General features: G+C 44.0%; 1 protein-coding gene across 4 annotated transcripts in view; it reads right to left on the bottom strand.

Moving 5' to 3' along the window:
- XPO4 (exportin 4) overlaps nt 1-15624 on the bottom strand; it is an 89655-nt gene that overhangs the window by 9280 nt on the left and 64751 nt on the right. For all 4 annotated transcript variants that reach the window (XM_052649915.1, XM_052649917.1, XM_052649916.1 and 1 more), the window contains 9 exons: nt 12580-12756; nt 11909-12051; nt 11264-11412; nt 10347-10524; nt 6909-7068; nt 6246-6415; nt 5073-5247; nt 2475-2768; nt 1244-1424 (listed from right to left, as the gene is read on the bottom strand). In XM_052649915.1, coding sequence (XP_052505875.1) covers nt 1244-1424; nt 2475-2768; nt 5073-5247; nt 6246-6415; nt 6909-7068; nt 10347-10524; nt 11264-11412; nt 11909-12051; nt 12580-12756 — 1627 coding nt within the window. The remainder of the gene's footprint in view (nt 1-1243; nt 1425-2474; nt 2769-5072; nt 5248-6245; nt 6416-6908; nt 7069-10346; nt 10525-11263; nt 11413-11908; nt 12052-12579; nt 12757-15624) is intronic.

Genomic DNA, 15624 nt, shown 5'->3' with positions numbered 1-15624 from the left:
ATGATTTTAATCCTTTTGCTTTTTTATTCTGAAAACCTGCCCGTCCACAGTGACCCATAACCTCTTTTCCACGGCTCACTCCTGGGGGAGCCTGAGGTCTTCTGTCCCCTCCAAATGCCCTTCACACAAAGCTCTCTGTCCCTCCCAACCTCAGTTCTCAACTCCAGTCGGGGCTCAGGGCTCACATACTATGGTCCACACTCCCCTCAGAAGTCCACACACCAATGGGCACAGTGCTCGAACCTCAGCAAGTCGTGTCACATGCACCCTTCGAGGGGAAGGTCAGGACGGCTTGAGGCGTTACAGGGTCACCTGATCTAGGAAAGGTGACGCAGTGCCAGCCTGAAGGAATTAGGAGCCCCAGGACCAACACCTGCGTGAGCAGCCAGGCCTGGAGGCAGTGTTCAGGGAAGGCCCGTCATCTCAGGGCCCTGACACAGGGCAGAGACTGCCAGAAACCGCTGGCGAGTGGACAGGAAAGTGACCGGTGCAAAGAACAGCGTCCAGTGTCGGGTGTGCTGAGCCCAGGGGGCGGGAGGTTTCTGAGACGAGGAGACAGCAGTACCCATGAGGCCGAATCACCCAGATGCACTGGCCTGTGACAGTGGAGGTGACGAGACCGTAAGTGATGAGAGCAGGTATCAGAAGTACCTTGCAGCTCATCATTAACCCACCTGACTGGACAGGCACTGACTGTCACACCCCCTCTACAGTGAGGGAGGCCCAGCACAGCTAACAGACGTCCCCCAGGTCCTGCTGGTGGGGGGGCCCCCAGCGCAGGGCTTCACAGAAGGGTGTGCCAGCGCCCAACTTCAGTGGCTCCCAAGCCGCACTGACCAAGGGCTCGGCTTCCCTAGGTGTACCTCAGAGGACACAGAGGAGCAAGTCAATAAAACTAACTGAAGACAACGGCCTCTGGAGTCCATGCAGGGATGCGAGCACCAGCCCTGCTACCTGCTGGCTGTGCGCCTTTGGGCAAGTGGCACAGCCTCTCTGTGCCATCTCCTCCCCTCTCACATGAGTGAGCAGCGGTATCAGCCTCAGGCTGCTGGATAGGAGCATGCCTGGTACTGACCGGAACCTTGTGAAGGGCAGACACTAGCACTGACATCCCTGGAAGAGGAGAGCCTGGCACACAGGGCGCTGGGCCTCCCACCCGCCCCCACAGCCACAGAGACCAACTCTGCCTACCGTGTGAATGGAGCTTCCCGGGGAGGCCACACCAAAGCCTTGCACACGTTACCTGTGTCACTGAAATCTATGAACTCTTTGGACAGAAGGTTGGTCAGAAGCTCCATGATGAGGAGAAGGTCCTGGTACTGCTCCTCCTCGGCCGTGACATCGATTCTCTGCCGCCCCAAGTTATTCTTCGAATACACTTGCAACAGAGTGAGGCAGGCTTCATACAAGTTCATGGCTTTGGACTGGAAAAAAGTAGGCAGAAGTTATGCTACTGGGGAGAACCTGGCTGGGAAACAAACATAAACATCAAAGAATATTTAAACTTGGATATAATAAATTTACTCTATAAATTCCGATAGTTGCTCTAACACTTGTTTTAAACTATATTAAAGCATTAATAAAAATGGAAAACCGTAAGATTACAGCTGCATTTAAAGTGTTAGTAGTATTCTAACATAAAATTTGACACTGTGTGTGCATTTGATAATACATATGAGAAAGTATGATTTTGGCAACAGAACTGCTTTACTACTTCAACTTCTTGTATGACAAGTTTTATTTTAAGATTGAAAATGGTTTAACTTGCAGAAGCACAAAGCACAGAGTACCAAAGATTAGAATAAACAGCCCTGGCCTAACCACTGAACAACGTACCTGTGATGACACTTAACACCATTTACAAAATGAAACCTCACTTTTAAGCAGTTTCCTTTGATCTAATGGAGAAGGAAATGGCAACCCACTCCAGTATTCTTGCTTGGAGAATCCCACGGACAGTGGAGCCTGGCAGGCTACAGCCCGTGGGGTCGCAAAGAGTTGGACACGACTGAACAACTAAACCACCACTTTGATCTAACAGCAACAACAACAAAACACAAATCGGGAACACCTTTGCTGACTGAATATAAAAGAACTTAGTCTAAACATTCATCTGATTATAAAACAAAGACACAAATCACCACCTCAGATTCTAAGTCCCAGGGTTCCACCACAGAGAACTTGGTTACAATTTTTAACCATAATCCAACTGTTTTATCAAATAGTCTTCATTTGAATAAGGCGTAAAATACTAGTCAAAAGAAATGACTAATCACTAACGTTTTTAGGGCAAGAATTTACATTCATTCAACGAGCCATCCTCTGAACTCTGAATTCTTTGAAAATAGTTTTTTTGAACAATGCTTAGGGGGCACAAGAATATTATTTCAAATAACGTTCACTCAGTGTCAAGTATCTGTTACCTTGTTACACAGCTCTCAGGAGCTCTGATCTAGAAGAGACCAAAGACTCACCTCTCCAAGATAGCATATCTGCTTATGCGCAACTTCAACAAAAACTTCTATAATGAGGTTGACTGTCTCTGGCGTGTTTTTGTAAACTTCCATCAACCCAATGCAATTGGTAAGGAAGTCCATAAGAAAGTTAAAAAGGATGGCCACGTTGTCCACCTGGGTGGCCTCAGCAATGCCGCACAGGGCCTCCAGCGTGGCCGTGATCTCCTGCTTCACCTCCTCCTGCTGGCATGTCTGTGGGAAGTTCTCCTGGTTTATCACTCTCAAGAACCGCTGCTGAAGTGGCTGAAGAACCTAGAAAATAAAGCATGGGTTTTCTAAACGTATGACTCGCAAGTTTTTCAATTTGGACAAATATTCACTTTCCACAACGTTTCTAACTGTTGGAGGCAAAAAAGCGCAGAAAACAAAGGTGATCCTAACTTCTGGCAAACAAATCCCCCAGCAGCCCATGGAAAGGTGTGCACATGATAAGGCAACAAGAAAGTCAAGTCAAAACTCTCTGAAATACCTCACACCTGTCAGAGTGGCCATCCTCAAAAAGATAAGAAACAGTGCTGGTGAGGATGTGGAGGAAAGGAAACCTCCATGCACTGTCAGTGGGAACTCAAGTTGGTGCAGCCACTATGGAAACAGTATGGTGGTTCCTCAAAAAATTAAAATCAGAATTATCACATGATCCAGTCATTCCACCTTGGGTATTTATCTGAAAAAAGAAACACTAATTCAAAGAGATACATCCACCCAATGTTCACAGCAGCACCATTTACAACAGCCAAGATGAGGCAGCAACCATCTTTGGCAGCAACCGTCTGTCCACTGACAGACAAATGGGTAAAGAAAGTGACGTACATACACACAGTGGAATATTACTTGGCCATAAGAACAAGGAAATCATGCCATTCATTCATGGAAGGAGGAAGACGGTCAAAGGCACAAACTTCCCGTTACAGGATGAGGAAGCACTGCGGGTGTAACATACATGACGCGACCACAGTTAACCACTGCTGTAGGAGATGTGGGAAGGTTAACAGAGGCAATCTCAGGAGTTGTCATCACAAGAAAACAAATGTTCTTTAATTGCTTCTTCTTTTTCGGTACCCATGAGATGATGGATGCTAACTAAACTCACTGCAGCAATGCACTTCACAACATATGTAAGTTAAACCACTATGCCGCAAACCTTAAAGTTTTACAGTGATCTATGTCAATCATCCCAGTAAAACTGAAATAAAGAAGTTAACTGTTTATGAAAAAGCATGTAAGCGCATGCGATCATCTTACTTCCTTCAGTAATTTGAGAAGAAAAAGAAAAAAACATGACTTCCTCAATGCCATTCACAGAATTCTGTTACTATTCTCATCTCTTTTCCATTATGGGGGGGGAAAAAAAGATCCTTTATAAAGGTCCAGAGTGTAGCTATTTTAGACTTCATAGGACACACTATCTCTGGCCCAACTACTCAATTATGATTTCACTGTAGTGTAGAAGTAGCCAAGGAAAAGATGTAACTGATTAAGCATGACTGTATTTCAATAAAACTTTATTTATAAAATCAGACAGCAGCCAGATTTGGCCTGCAGGCTGCAGTTGCTGCCATTAGAAATTAGGGTTAGGGTTAGCAACTCTGTCCTATGGGTGAAGACCAATAAGCTCTGAGTCTGTCTTTCCTTCCCAACTCCTCTTGGCACAGACCATAACTCCAGATACTGAGGTCCACCATGGGTACAAGTAAATATGAGTAACCATGAAGAAGATGTCTTAATATTATTTAAAGCTGCACATACGATAATAAATTTAAATAGAAATGGGACTGGGCTGGTTTTCGATCCAGTTCTAAAGTCAGACCATTGCCTATTTCTGTTCTTATGCCCTTTCTCAAGCACTGAGAGCATCCAATCACAGAGATGACAGACTGCTACTTCTCAGTGCCAGTTGAAAGCTTCTTATATAAGACACTGTGTCCAGGGTGGCTGCTATTGGTTGAATTGCATTCGTGCTGTGCTCAGTCATATATCCAACTCTTCGCAGCCTCAAAAACTGTAGCCCACCAGGTTCCTCTGTTCATGGAATGTCCAGGCAAGAATACTGGAGTGGGTTGCCATTTCCTCCTCCAGGGGATTGTTCCAACCCAGGGATCAAACATAGGTCTCCTACATCAGTAGCTGGATTCTTTACCACTGTACCACCTGGGAAGCCCATAGGCTGAATTACATCCCCTCAAACAGAAATGCGGATGTCTGAACCCCTAGCACCTCAGAACACGACCTTATTTGGAAACAGGGCTATTTCATAACCCCCACAGGTGACATGGCTTCCCTGGGGACACTGAGACACCAGGGCTTCCCTGGTAGCGCAGCTGGTAAAGAATCCACCTGCAATGTGGGACACCTGGGTTTGATCCCTGGGTTAGGAAGATCCACTGGAGAAGGGAATGGCTACCCACTCCAGTATTCTGGCCTGTAGAATTCCATGGACTATACAGTCCATGGGGTTGCAAAGACTCAGACACAACTGAGCGACTTTCACTTTCACTTATGGGCGACACAGAGATGCCATGCAGATGGGGGGGGGGGGGGGGGCGCGGGGCGCGTTACCTCTGTCCAGTACTGCTGCTTGGTTTCTGTGTCCATGTGTGCAAACCCTCCCAAGACAAGGGCCTTCATCAGCGTCCTCTGCACAGGGCTGGACAAGAAATTCAGAGGTGGGCTTCGGCTTGCAAACTGCTTGGCTAAGTTCCACCAGTTTTCACACTGAATCACTAAGTTTGCCCTGCAGGGAGAAACGACAGGCATAAGATGCATTACTTACTTACCCTGCATGGACACTCAGTAACAAAAGTGGGAAACAACTGGATTTAACTACTTTAAAGTCCAGCATGATAAACTTGGTACAGACTTGGAAGTCTTGTATTCAAACCCAATTAGCCATTTGTCAAGGTAAAATTTATTTAATCTCTCTTAATTACTAGTTTCCTCATCTGTAAAACAAAGATAACAGGAATAACAGCTCTGAACCTCAGGACTGAGACTAATAAGACGTGCAGATGCCGCACATGCAATGTCAGGAGCAGCACCTGGTAAACCGTGAGAACTCAACATACAGCAGCCAACGACAGGAGTAATCACAACCACGGATCCACGGAGTAAGAAAACTGAAAACATTCGCAGAATTTGTTGTAGAACACACTAAAAATTTTATTCTGTGAAATTAAAATAATTGTTAAATCACCAGTTTTTCTCATCTTTAAAATGGGGTAATACTAATGGGATACCTGAAAATTCAAATTAGACCACTCTACTCCTAATGTGGGATAGACCTTTCTGCATTTGTTCCAATGGTTTGATACATTTTCTAAAGCAGCGGTGCCCAACCATTTGGCACCAGGGACCAGTTTCGTGGAAGACCATTTTCCCACGGACAGAGGCAGGGTGTAGGGGTGGTTTGGGGATGATTCAAGCGCACCTCCCTTGTGCTCCTGCCCCCTCACCTGGCAGGAGGCGGAGCTCAGGCAGCGGTGCCAACAATGGGGAGCGGCTGTAAATACAGGTGAAGCCCGCTCACCTCCTGCTGGGCAGTCAGGTTCCCAACAGGACATGGACAGTACCCATTCATGGCCCGAGGGCTGGGACCCCCATTTTAAACACTGCTCCAAAACTGCAGGGTCTCCCTGGACCTCAGGAGCGGGCGACTGTCCGTCAGTGGGAAAGCCTCTCCTGACCTGACAGGCAGAGCTCAGGCAGCAGTACCAGAGGTCAGTGTCTGCTCACCTCTCCCTTCTCTCCACCAGCGTGACAAGCAGCTGAACCGTGTCGTCTGCGAGGCCCTGCTCGCTGCTGCACACCGAGAGATTGCTCAGGACCTTCTGTAAGAGGTAGCCAACGATCCACTGAGAGCCCTCTGTGTCTGCTCCAAATGCTGTGCTGAACGGCACGCTTATCTTCAGAGAGAAAACAAATATTTTAAGGTCAGAAAGATCTGCTGAAAAGAAAGGAAGAAAAACCTACAGAGAAACCAAACTGAAATGAGCACGAAACCTGAAGTACCTCGCACCAATTTTCTATAGGTATTCATTTCCGGAAGTCCAGAAAGGACACCCTTAACCCACAGATATTCCCCACTCTGGCTTTTCTGTTAGCTTTAGCTATTCTCGTACGAGGAACATAGGCACGTACTTACATTAAATGCAGAGAACGTAAATTAATCCATTCCTAAATAATACTCTGAACCTCACAGAGCTTAAACTATGGAGAATCACACGATGCACTCCAGGAAAAGTTAATTAAAATTAAACAGCACGCTGTGCACACAGTGTGGAAGATGCTTGGCTATTACTCACATGCTGATAAGAAAATCACCAAGAAAATTGTTTTCATTTCTCTAAACCCTATCCTCATAAATGCAAACCCAGTCAAGCAGTGCCACATTCTGACCTGATCGTACAGCTTCTCATCCACCAGGAGGTAAGTCTTTGCCCAGCGCTTTAGAAACCAGACAATGTCTTTGCCCATCTGAGGGCTTAGCAGGTGTGTGAGGTCAGCCCTTATTGCCCGAGACTCAACTTCTGAAACTCTGAGGATGGCAGACAACAGCCTGTGGGCACAAAAAGGAGGTCATGTGCTTCTTTCTTTCTTTACTGCCTGTCTAACCATATTTTTTCCCTAAAAGTCCTTTTCTGTTTCTCAACTCTCTGAAACTGTCTTCAAGAGGGTTGGAGACACATGTGTGTCTCTGTCTTACTGCTGACCTTTCAGGAAGCAGGAAGAAAGAAAACAGAGAGTCATGGCTAGAGACACCTTCTGCTGGGACAGAGCACACATAAATCTACCAGGTACAGATTCAAGATGGAGAAGTGCATGAAGTTAACCGTGCAGAGTAAATGCAACTTAAAACTCCCGCTGCTGGCACTGCTCTATTTTCACATGCTGGCTATTTTACGGTGTACACAGGCACAGCTAAGTGACCCATCTGAATATTGAGTCTTGTCTCTAAATCTGACAGTCTTATTTACTTTCTAACAAACTTGATTAGTAATGGCATTTTTCAATAAAAATGTTGCACGTATGATCCTTTCTGAACACTACGGGGTTCATACCCTGTGTAGTATTAACATAGCAGGATATGTGAGTAAGTAAAAAAAAAGTCTTTGTTCTGCGTTTGGGAGGGGACACAAGCGATGTCCATTTAACTTGACTTTGGCTAAAAGGCAAAGCAGCGAAGGACTAAGGGGAGGAACCCATTCTGACACCACTTCAGCAGCTTCAGTGCAGAGGCAAGACCGCTCCTCTCGGGACAGAAACCCCCTCGCTACATGGAAGCTCATGGACAGTTTCAGCTCCTGACCCAACCGGCTACTGAGAAGCACCTCCTGCCATGGCTGCTCCCTGCTGCCTGGCTCCTTCCAGGCCTACAACACCACCCCCACCCCCCACACCACTTGGGTTCTAAGGTCCTGCCCCCAGAACCTCTTACCTCTCACTATATACATATATATATATATATATATATATATATATATATATATATATACACACAATGCTATGCCAATAGTGCTAAAAGTTAGAGAGTATATGAACAAAAATAACCCAACAATTTCACAACCCATTTTAAATTGGCATATCAAATTTTTTCCATCAATTATTTAAATGATATAATTTGCAGCTTCACAGAATCTGAACTAAGTAATTACAGTGGCCACTTGAATGTATGCATTGGAATTTAATAATCATAGAATTCTGACACCACCATCATTCATTTGAAAAATAAATTGTTCTTTTAACAGTTGGAAACTTTATACTCTTTTTCTCCTTAAATTTTTATTTCTATTTCATTCTCCATAAAATATTATCCCAACACAATAAATGTTTATACTCACTTTATTGATCATACCATATACTTCTCTGAAACAAGTATATAAAGATATTAAAATACAATTCTTAAAAATTTCCCATAAGACTGTCCTAAAGATGTCCTCTGGATTAAGTTATCATTACAATACTTATTACTACACAACTAAGCAAAATGTAATGCCAATTTAAATAAACACATTTATTAAAAAAACTCTGTACAATATAGCCAAAATCTCCTATGTTACATAAACTTTAAAAATTGTGAATCACTATATTGTACAGCTGTAATTCATATAATATTGGAGGCCAATTATACTGCAATTTAAAAAACTAACATACACAAAGATGTATGTATCTGAATAAGATAAATATGGGTTTTCTTTTTCTAAATTAGCTCATATTATGTTTAATTTGATTTCTGCTTTTCATTTCAATGGATATAAGCACTGAGAACACATATTCAAGTAAGTAAATGGAAGGTATTTTTAAAAGAGCAGGGCGCCCAGTACCTCTGAGGTAAAGCCCACATTCGTGGCATCAGGTAACGTCACGTGACATGACAGCAGCCATGAGGTCTGCCCGTGGCCCTGTCTGCTTCCCGCAGCTTCTACGCTGGCCAAAAATTCCCCTGCTTCCTACTTCTCCCTCTTGCCCGTGAGGAGCTGGAAGATGGGAACCTCTGTCTGCTTTGGTCTAGACCAGTGTCTGGTGCATAGTAAGGATTCAATAATTGTCAAATGATCAATTCTTCAAGAAATGTGAACTACTTTTTTAGTAAACAAGGTCTGATTCTCTCCTACCACTCAATTTCACATTAATTCTTTGGACTGAAAAGCAATAGTAATTCATTGTTGTTCCACCCCCACCTCAACCCTCCATAGTCTGTGCTTTCAGATACCAAAATGTTTTGCTCCCACACTGATATCCAAGAGTGGTAAGAATCGAAAAAGCACTGAAAATACAAGGACAGCATTCCTGAGGGTGCTGCCCAGACAGAGACAAAGGCACGGAAACTAACAGGACGGCACCATGGAATTAACACTCCCCATGAACCAAACCAATTCAAACCAGTTGCTCACTTAAGGCCTACAGCAACTCCAAAGGGAAAAAGAAGACTCTTCCAGTAAAGCATGGGTATTTTATTTCCAATGAGAGAAGGCAACAATAAAGGAAATAAATTCCCAAACATTTCCCTGACGTCTGCTTAACAGTTTAATGTTTTAAAAATTGTATTTTTCACTGCACAGGTTTAAGTGCTATCTATGTATTTTGCATTAAAACAAAAAGAATGAGGGGGCAGCATCTTGAGTTACTGATCTTGCAACTGACAGAAGCAGTATTATTTCATTATTCTCTGTTCCTGCCACCTAAATTTAAAGATGCTGAAACTTAAACTGCTGTTTTCAAATCTGCTTTCAGGAGATTATTTAGTTGAGGTTCATCCCGCCTTAACCGCACCATCAAGAATTAGAGAAAGATCTGCCACTGCTCTTAGAAAGATCACAGTGAATTTTCTCTCTGGAGGCTGCTGCCATCTTGTAACAGGGCTGCCAAGGGTCAGATACTCAGGACAAACACTTCTGCTTTGGAAGAGGCAGCAATGCCCCTGGAAAGACGTTCCAGCTTCCTGAACAGCAAGGATGTGCTCACGTCCACCTGGTTTCCAAGAACTCTCCAGCCCTGGTGCTTTTACTCGGGTGCCTGAGCCCGCATTAGTATTGCTTTCTGGTGGGCAAGGGATGTGTGTGTGAGAATCAGCCCGGACGACCCCCAGAGCCTTGCTGCGCCCAGAGTAACCTCACGCTGTTTTCCTCAGCCCTGGACATGCCGTCCATCCCCAGCAGAGTGACGCTGCTGAAATGCATGGAGTACCTGCATCCTTGCTTGTTTCAAGGCTTCTCCAAGTTTTATCTTCTTTCGTCTGTCAGCTTTACAACAACCTGTCTGTCACTCGAGTCATCTACCCATCAACTCAGAAAAACAGAATAAATTACAAGAGCACAGCTATAGAGGTCATATTACCTAATCACAGAATCTGTTCTGTTGTACCCTGGGATGGAAGAAGCCTTTTCTCCTGGAGATCCCAAAATTTGAAGTGTTGTATTAATGTCAACTTCAGATGAATGCTTAATGGAATATTCCATTATTTCTGGAGGTATTAGCGGAGTCTCTCCCTGAGTATCATCAGCTAAGAGGTAGCCTTCAGTTTAAAAAAAATTAAAAATGAACACTTAACAATCTACATTTATCAAATTGCACTACAAATGCGTTCACTTTTGATTTATATACATCATATAAATTGATGTAAATTAATAAACGTTAATATGTTAATTTTAAGCTTGATGAGAAGAAACTTTCTAAGATAATTAATCCTCAAAAATACAGGAAAGGACAAATGTTTTATTCACCAATTTTATAATTCATATATTGACATGTAGGCTTTTTACTTTATGATCTTTAAATAATTTCTGGTAATATATTCTACAAAATTAACATGAATTCTATTACCTCAATAAAAAGTCAATATTTGGGAATGCCTTTCCAAACAGTAAGGTCTTTTCCTTTTTGATTATTTAAAATACAGAAACACTGACAACATAGTTACAGAAGACCCTAAAGAAAAGTCAGACTGCCAGGACCAGCACTCTGGCCCCAAATGTTAGCATGGCCAGGGCCAGTCTCCAGGTCTCAGGTTCTTCACAGATAAGATGGGGTGATAATTAACAGCCATAGTATTAATACCAGCAACAAGGAAAACAGTGAGACCTAGCGACAGCACTAACGAGGGGCCGCACTGAGCTCCACACAGAACATGTGGTTCGGGACAGGTAAGGAAAGTGTCCCTGCTCTGGGACGCTTGGCAGCTGTGTCCAGGGCTCAAGTCCAACCCTATATGAGAACTGCTGCTATTAACACAGGCCGAGAAACAAGCAACCGACCTGTAACTAGAATAAGCCAGTGGATGTCCTCGTACAGGTCGTCCAGCATCTTGCTGTCGGCGGAGCCTGAGGTGGGCGAGGCGAGGAGCTGCTGCTGCTGCTGCCGCTGGAGCTGCCCGTGGAGCCGTGTGACTCTCTCCTCTAACAGACTACAAGAGGGAAGACACCAACGCCTTCATGAGGCTCAGAGAGCACAGACCAGAGCGACTTATCACTCCATTTACTGACAGCATGGATTCAGATGTTAGAACAGAGCACATATACAGAAATATTTATTATATACACAATGTTCTCATGGCGCTATAAGAATTGTGATTTATTGTTTACGACATAGTATTAAAACATCACTTTACAAACAATCAAGGTTTACAACAGGCATTTGAAAACCAGTTATTCCAAGTGTTTCTCGATATGGATCCAATGTTTCTCATACCACGTTTTCCATAATCTGTCTGCCATCTATGCTGTGGTGCCTGGGCTCCAAATGTACAAGCCAAGGAACGCCACCACGAGTGCGTTTCTGTCCACTTGTTCCATGTGCTGTGCCCGGGGCGGGGGTGTTTACAGTCTTTAAACACTTAAAGCTCTCCGGGGCATGTGACTACAGGGTGTTTGCTCCATGGGGTGTCTTTGGACCGTGTGTACCTTGTCAGGAGAGGGATACAGTGCTCTGCAGCAATGCGTCCTAGCATTCCTACACTGGCTAGCTGATCAGAAAACTGGTCTCGGTCGTCCTCCTGGAGTTCGCTGATCTCTTCTTCCTCGCGAGAGGCCACTCCGTTGGCAGTCTGTTATTGACGAAAGAAATAAAGACTGAGCTGATCTTAGGACCCAGCCTGTTCCTGTGCTGAGGAACAGAACCTCAGGACCTTCAAGGAGCACCTTCAAGTGCAGCTGCTGGGGACACCTGCCTGCCCGCCCAGTTACTAAAGGGGGAAAATTCAAAGAGAAAGAAGTGGGGGGCCTGACCACTCCCGCCAATCACAGGTAAACATGGCCAGTGCCTACCTACACCCCACCCCACACACGGAGCGGAGTTCCTGTCGTCTCTGAGGAGCTCTGACATCATTGAGAGCCACCATCCCTTGGGTGTCACTGGACAACCAGCAAGACACAGCAGGTGACTGAGAACTAAAGAGAAATGGAGAACCAGAAGCCACAGCCCATGAAACACGAACCTGCTCTCCACCTGGCACTCTCAGCAAGTCCCTGGAAAGAGCTCACCCTAAGTTTCTAGTATTACGTGTGATGGGACAAACAGACCAACGAGAGCCCACGAGGAAAGATTTTTAACTACAACCTGGCTTAAAACTAACCAGATTCCTTGTGCCATCGGGCGCAGCGAGGTGGCACTGAATGTAGGAATTGAACACTTGGACTGCGTGCTGGGTGAAAAAGCCTTTATGGAAGTGCTTGTCATCTTGTACCAGCGTCAGCCAGGATTCCAGCAGCCTGTCGTACGCCTCCATGTATACCATGTCGTCTTTGTCCAGCTAGGAGGAAGAGGCATTCATAAGACAGACACCAGTGAGATAGAGTCACCACAGACAGGTCCATGGGTTGGCCTTCAACAAAGTTCCCAATCAGCAATCAATGATCGAGCTAACTGATCTCATCTTCAAATTAATTGTTCAATTCAAACACTGCAGTAAATATGTATAGGCTTTTTATTAGATTTTCTAAAAGCTTTCTACCTTAATCTAAATTCTTAGGCAAACAGGAATTAATGTTCATTTCTGTAAAAGACTAAGTTCAGCACTTTGTAGATCACGTATTTTTCAAGCAAAGATAACTGACATTTTTCTGTGTCAAGAAGAGAACTGTTCAGGCTTGTACATACTCCATGATATTGTATTAGGTACTGGAAAGGCAAGGATGGGCCTCAGAGTAGCCAGAGGAGGGCCCTGAGGAGACTGAAGCACGAGTGAGAACACGTGGGGAGGCCAGCAGACAGCAAGCAGACAGACCTGGGGGTGGGGGGTGGGTGTCAGACTTGGATAGCATGTCCCCAGCGTGGACAGGCTGCATCCTAAGATCACTTCAGAGCAGAGGGTTTCTCGGTGAGGAAGAGTCCACACTGAGCGACTCTGGGCAGCTCTGCGAGCACAACGTCTGACACTTCACTCTTCTCAGGTGCCAGTGAGAAACCACCCCGAATTTTGCCGTTAATTAGTAGGACTGTATACAATTCAGTCTTTGCATTGATTTGTTCATCCACAAATTCACCAGATCACCAATCAGTGAAATCCAGAATACTTATGTGTCAAGCACTATGTTCAAAAACATAAAGAATAGAGCATTCAGAGACTTTCACATTGAGTCCAGTGAAAAAAAGGGAGGACAGAACAAATACTCTAAAGACACACTAAAGGTCATAAGAGATAAATGCACATCCCGGGGTTGGTATTTGCTGTGATAATGGTGTCTCTCAGGTTTGGTCTACAGCTTGTCTTCTAGCCTCAAGCTACAAGAGCTCTGGAACCTCTATCAGAGGACGACAACCTCAGGCTGTTATCCCGGCAATCTGCCAATGACTCCAAGAAGGAAGTAATGGAAGACCTCTTTCAAGAATTCCAAATTAAGCCAGAAGTCAAATACACCTCCAGACGGGAGTAGCTAAGCACCTGAGGAGCTGCGCCCAGCGATAGTGTTTTATGTCTTTTATTAACCTAGGGAATACAGAGAAAAATGGTCATTTTCTGGATCAAATGAAGCTTTAATTTTTTGAAAAAATATTTAAAAGTAATCTGAAAACTTCACAAAAGAATAAAGTGAAAATTAAAAAAAAATCTTCATTAGATACTTAATAAAGAATTTAAAGATAGCAAACCCAGAACTTCCCTGGTGGTCTAGTTGTTAAGAATCCGCCTGCCAATGCAGGGGACAGAGTTCATTTCCTGGTCTGGTAAGATCCCACGTGCCTCAGGGCAACTAAGCCCGGAAGCCCGCGCAACTGGAGCCCCTGCTCTGCAACGAGAGGCCCAAGCATCTCAACGAGAGAAAGCTCACGAGCAGCAATGAAGACCCAGGGCAACCAAAAATAAATCAATAAAGCAAATTAAGTAATTTTTAAAAACAGCAAACCCAAATTTTATTCCTATTTGTCTGGTCGTGAAGGTGTTTTTACTGAAAACAAGCAACATTATTTGAGTGCAACTAACTAGGGCATACTCGTGTTGTAAACAGTCAATTCGTCTTAGTATCTGTGGTATTTACATCCTGTAAAGTTGACCCAACACTGAATCAGCAAACACTCTGGTCACTGCATTTACACTGTGCAAAGGTGGAAAAACGGATACATCACCTTGTTTCACGTGTGTTTCTGTGCATAGACACCTTACTTCACATACAGTGTTGATTCATGGCCAGCAGCCTGTTCAACAAAGGTCACCTAACATACACATCTTCTCCCTAAAGCATGCCCCAGCCTCAATGCACTTGGGCACAACACCTGGAAGCTATCTGAAACAGCAAGATCATCGAATTTTAAGTACTTCAGTATTTTTTGACAAAAATTTGGGGAACCCCGTTTCACACAAAAATGCAGCACTGGAGATGGTGAGAAGGACATCTGTTTGTAGTGAGAACAAGCATGCTGGGTGGATCATAGTTTTTGTTACTCTCCTGCACACACATGTCCATGAATGACCAAGAAAAGTCACACTAGTGCTGATTTTGGGGGTCACAAAGAGTTCTCAGCAAGAAAGTGAATCTGCAAATATGGAATCCACATTCAACGAGGACCAACTGCACTTGTAAAGTCTAACTCCAGGAGGTCCCAGCGTCCTACTCATGCTGGTTCTTCCTGCTCACACACCATCAGAAGGTGTTTTTTCAAACCTTGACAGCTCGTAATTTTGTTGAAGGACAGCCATGTTCTTGGTTCCAAAAAGGCAGTAATATACATTTGCTTAATTCCTAAATACCAATAAAAATGATCAATTCAGCCAAATCTTCCATTACATCAGTTATTTCCTTTCACACTGCTTCTACCATCAATGCAATTATAAACCCTATTAAATAAATTCTTTTGCACAAACATCAAAAAAGATGAAGGACTACTGTCAGTAATCTTTAGGAAACTTTAAACTCACAAAATATTGGGTGAAGCTTTTCCATGGAATAACTGACTGGATGGGAATGTCGTATTTTCTTTTTGTTCTTGGAGATAGACTGTTGGCTCATAAATTGTTGAGGTTGGGAAAACTGATCGCCTAAAACTGTCTCAGATTTCACTTACACATCAGTTTTACCAACATTATTAGAGCTCAGAGAGCTGCTGTCTCTTCATTCATCTTCTGCTTAGCACTGTGAAATATCTTATTCTGAAAATTTTTCTCTTTGATACTCTGGGCAAAAAG

Source organism: Budorcas taxicolor, chromosome 12 (genome assembly GCF_023091745.1).
Source record: "Budorcas taxicolor isolate Tak-1 chromosome 12, Takin1.1, whole genome shotgun sequence".
In the NCBI taxonomy this organism is placed as follows: Eukaryota; Metazoa; Chordata; class Mammalia; order Artiodactyla; family Bovidae; genus Budorcas; species Budorcas taxicolor.
This window is presented reverse-complemented; position numbering and strand designations above follow the sequence as displayed.